The 5,325-nt window shown below is 31.7% G+C and overlaps 1 protein-coding gene across 1 annotated transcript; it reads left to right on the top strand.

Annotated features, from left to right (window-relative positions):
- The first annotated feature begins 395 nt into the window (after positions 1-395).
- On the top strand, positions 396-2,462 carry LOC121127869 (protein rhomboid). Its single transcript, XM_040723436.2, has 2 exons — positions 396-1,307; positions 1,367-2,462. The coding sequence occupies exons 1-2, from the start codon at positions 1,141-1,143 to the stop codon at positions 2,010-2,012; spliced, it is 813 nt and encodes a 270-aa protein (XP_040579370.1). The 5' UTR covers positions 396-1,140; the 3' UTR covers positions 2,013-2,462.
- Positions 2,463-5,325: the final 2,863 nt, after the last annotated feature.

The raw sequence follows: 5,325 nt of genomic DNA, 5'->3' as shown, positions 1-5,325 counted from the left end.
CACCAACCTCTTTAAGATGCTTGTTTCCTGTAATATATCTATTTTCACCACAGATACACCCAATTACTTGAAAATTATGGGGAAATATGCCAGTAGAACCTTCCCTAATATAATGAATCTACCATAGATTAATAAAAGTCACAGTTAACGAGGATGTAATCTCCAAAATTAAGGGAGAAATTGGAGATAAGGATATTTTCATAGCTTTTGAAAGAAATTGATGTCTCGGATATTATATAAGAGACCTCCATTTGCTTCGGTTAAGAAACACTGAGCTACAGAGGATCTTAAAAAGGTAAATAATGAATATTAAATCTTAGCCATTTCACATTTTTGAAAACTTGTTTCGGTCTCCCCTACTACTTAGTTAGTAAAAATGACTCTAGAGAGCGCGCCCTTTACTTTTTTTTCTTTAGATAATATTGACATATTTTACAGATACAATCGTACGTAAAAGTCATAAATAAATTGTAGTAGTTCTGCTGCTTTGTACACATTCACAGCTGTTTGTTTTTATTTTTATTGAATTGACATTGTTAATAATATTAGTTATAAAATACAACAAAGTCTTTTATACACAACGCAATCTATTCTTCATAATACTCTTATCAGTGATTCATATTAATACAAGTTGTATCGCGTTGTTTGATCATGATTATACCAATATTGATAACTAATAAGTGATAGAGTCGTGAGGATGGAGGGTCGAGATTATCATATCGTTGATACAGAGAATTGGCGTGAATTCTACGATGATCCCTATTGTGACGCTGCTCTTAATTCCACTTGGAGACCTCTTGTCACGGGATTGAATCAGGATTATGTGGACTACACGTATCGAACCCGTAAAATTGATCAAGTGGACGGAAAAGGCGGATCATTTAAAGCCAAAGATATGGAAAAAAAGCTACGAGAGCTTCCTGTCAAAGAACTTCAGGATCATCTCGGTATTTCCATTCATAAAATAAAAGAAATCATATCGAGGTCTGACAAGGACAATGATGGAATCATCTTTTATTGTGACTGGATTGAAACTATTCGAAAATATAACTCAAAACAGAGGGAGAGACAAGGCTGAGATCCATAGGAAAGGCATTTGCTTTCGCAGAAGAATTTACTTGCTCACCTCCCACCTATTTCATGATTATCATTACGATCTTAGAAACTGGATTTTTCATTTATCATTCCCTCCATCTTAGTCTTGTGCGTGGATTGACCATAACCATGAATGGACCTGTACCCTATTGCTCACTCCTTATTTATAATCCTAGACGCCGCATGGATGCATGGCGATTTGTGACGTACATGCAAGTTTATATTTATTTATTCATAGGTAATAAATTATAAGTTACATCTCTGTTTGTAGGTTTGTTCATATTGGGATCAATCACTTTGTCTTTAATATGATAATGCAAATATTTGTTGGAGTCTTCCTTGAAATGGAACAAGAAGGATATATAGGATCCTTAAGAGTGATGGCAGTCTACTTCTCTGGAGTTTTAGCAGGATCCTTGGGAACATCTCTCTCTGATCCCTATGCCTTTATCGCTGGTGCTTCTGGGGGTGTATACGCTCTTATTGCAGCACATTTAGCTACTTTAGCTTTAAATTGGCAGGAAGACTCCTCTGTTAAAATACAAAAGATTATTCACAGGCCATTGACGAGAATTATTCGTTTAGTGTTTATTGGTGTTCTCACCCTTCATGATATCCTATATGCAGTCTATATAAGACTTTTTACTGAGGATGAGAGCCGAACTGGATTTATTGGGCATTTATGTGGAGCCCTTGCGGGGCTCTTAGTCGGGATATTTGTTTTACAAAATCGGAGGGTTAGGAGCTGGGAGCCTTTTGTGCAGTGGATCAGTTTTGCCGTTTTTACATTTCTAATTGGTTTCGCCATTGTTTGGAATGTTATGGGTAATATATGGTCCCCTGGCTTTTTCTTGAGGCCTGATTATCGGCTTTACGATAGTGAATATGGAACTTGTAAGCCCTATGAATACATTTAATGTACATAACTTTTCCTTTTCCATTCTCACATTTCCTAAGTCAGTTTTCTCATTTGCAATATTATATTTACTCAATTATTAATTCATTATAGTTACTATTTATTTGTACTAAAAAACCATTCTATTAATTCCTTCATATTACTTTTGTGTTGCTGATTTTTAAATTTTATACAAAATTAATTAATAAGTAGAATTGAAAAAAGAGCTCCTATCCTTTCTTCTGACCATTTTGACTTCATACGTACATTCTTAAAAACTAAAAGTTATATTTTTTCATACTATACGTAATCCAGTATTATATTATTAGTTTTTGTTTTATTGTTCTATTTATTCATTCGTCTTTGTGTTAAATATTGAACATTGAATCGAAATGTTACTCACTCTAAGGCTAATTTTATTCCTCATTTGTTTTTATTACTCGAAATAAATACTTGTCAGCCATTTTTTTAATTTTTGTAGTCATAACTAGAGTTGCAAAGTGGTAGAAAATTTCAGATAATTTTCATAGAAATTTTGCTTTGGGAATTTTCTAAGGAGTAGGTTATGTGATTTTAAATGTTCCGTATACATTTAAAAGACAATACTTTTAAAAAAAAAAAAAAAATTGGGTGCCCGATATTTACGGTCTAAACAATTTCATCAGGACATTTTAATTAAAACCATTTAATTTGCCTAAGGACATTTGATTTTAAAATATTAAAAAATGAGGGTTATACGATATTATTCATTATTTTGGGTTAAAATTGATGTTCACTTTGAATTTTCAAATCAAAATATTTATGATTATATAATTTATGTTACTATAAAGTGCGTTAAATCAACACAATTACAATTAAATATTTTAAAACCTTTGAGTTCATTTCTTTATCTGAATCCTGATTTCTCATCATCACTGTCAGTGTTTGTTCTTGTTGATGAGGGTTTTTCTTCAGGTTCCAAGAGTCTTATGATTATACTTAACGGCTACAATTTTTTCGACTCGTTCGTTTGTTAGTCTATTACGAACTTTAGAATGTGTATGACTAAATAAGAACCAACTCCGTTCGGTGCCCCCGAATTTTTGAAAATTGAAAAAATAATTGGAGAGAAAGGCTCAGATCCACAAAGTCCTTTCCAACTTGTGGACAGAGAATTGTGCTAGCTTGATTGACAAATACAATTACCTTGTCAGAGGCCTTGATTTATTCGATATTTAGCCAAACTGCCAAGGGTTTTACCAATACCTAGGCTCAAATGACTTGGACATCATAAGCCCCATTAATCTCCTTGGGATCAAGCATATATGCCGCTGCATCTACTGGTTTAATACAGAGTTTTTGAAGCTTTTCCAACAATTTAAATACTTATGTTTGTTCTAGTTCATATAAAAGTGAAGTGGACAAGTGTATATTTATCTTTGACCTATTGTTAAAAAACAAAACATATTCAACGATACAAGTTTTAGACACTTTTTTTTTTATATTTTATCGATTAATTTTTTTGTATTATGTAATAGCATATTGAAAAATATGTTTTTTACCTAGACGATTTATGTCTCCTGCAATCAACATTGAAAATTCCCAGTTTAACGCTGCTTTTAGTCTAAAATTCCCTTGAATTCCCATGAAAAGTTTTCATGTTTTTCTAAATCCGCAATTTTGCAACCCTAGTCATCATAGCTAGTATTGCCATTGCCTCTTGATCTTCAAGCAATCATAAATAACAAGAGTATCCTTATGAATTCAATTAACTTTATTTAGTAATGAATCATGTCAATGAATATCCTAATCAAATGATAAAACCATACGTTATATCGATAATTATAATTTTAATGGCGATAATAATATCTACATTAAATTATCAGATTTTTAATGTTATATTTAACTACCCTTAAACGGTCATATTATTTTCTTTCAATGATCCTTTTCATTCCTTCTTTCAAACGTCGCTACTTAAAAATTAAGATAGTATTCTATTGTAAGTTGTCGATTCCATATCCCCTTATCAGTGTTTTGAACATTAACATTGATTGAATTTAAATTAGCTTTTGTGAATAGTTCCCCTAAATAATAATTACATTGTGGCTGTTTAACCATATAATATGTTTCTAGTATTATATGGTTTAACGTCTGTCACGATTTGCCAGAAGATAAAATCAAAAGGATTTTACACAATACAATACATATATGACTGAAAATATTATGAAATGTAAAAATCAAAGCTGAAAGCAAAGTTTATACCACTAAAAAATTAAGCCACGGAGTTATTGAATTTTTTGACAAAAAAAATAACTTTGTGTTAATGTTTAAAGTTTGAGATCTCATCAATTTTGATTATATAGAATAAAGGGCGTCCTTGTAGCTATTCTTGTAGATCAAACAGATTTTATATGGGGACTGTTTGATGTCGAAGAATATGTTTCACATTTCATAATGTTTTCAGTTATTGTTATCGTTTAAAATCCTATTGAGTTTTGCGATGATAATAACGCTGTGCATCTGCAGACAAGTCGTGGGGAACGTTAAACAACCTCTATAGTTTGGAAAAAATGTAAAATGACCAACTGATTTTGAGCTTTTTTATGTTATTTTTCTTTTTGGAGGAAATTTTGCAAAATATAATAGAGGTAAGACGTGTTCAATAGAAGTCCATGATTAATGATGGAAATCTGGTGTGTTGTTATCTGGCCCGTTATTTTGTAATTGGTAATATATATATAAGGAATTTTCTCTTCCTTAGAAGTTGTCATTATTATTTAATTCCTGAGTAGTGAACTTCTTTTACTAAATAGATTCAATTATGTTAAAAATCTGATTGAACATTCGTGTGTGCTCATAAAAGACGGAGCGTAACCCAGATGATTTGTCGCAGAGTTATAATTTACCCTGGGCCTTGCCAATACTAGAGGTTAGATGAATAATAAAATAATTTTCCGTTTGTTTTCATTTTTAATCAGTCAGTAGCAGATGAACAAACGCAATCACAGACCAAGTCATGTAGGAATGTAACAAAACAGGGAGTGCTCTAATCTTTTTTTCTCCCACGTATTAAGTTGCTCGAACTGCTGATCGATAAGAAGTTTCGTGACGTATAAAACGCCATAAATATGTACATCTGATTAATCATAAATTTGATGACATTATCTTTAAAAAAAAAACCCTAATAATGTTCTTGAGGGTTCAAACTATATTGGTATTGCAAAAGCTCAAGAAAAAGTCGCAATATACAACTTCATTTAATAACTTAAAATGATATCCAAATTAGCTTCGACGCTTTGGGCCAGTATTGCCCCTTCTAATTAATAGATAATTTTTATTAAACATAAGGAAGCTTA

Source organism: Lepeophtheirus salmonis, chromosome 13 (assembly GCF_016086655.4).
Source record: "Lepeophtheirus salmonis chromosome 13, UVic_Lsal_1.4, whole genome shotgun sequence".
Lineage (NCBI taxonomy): Eukaryota > Metazoa > Arthropoda > Copepoda > Siphonostomatoida > Caligidae > Lepeophtheirus > Lepeophtheirus salmonis.
This window is presented reverse-complemented; position numbering and strand designations above follow the sequence as displayed.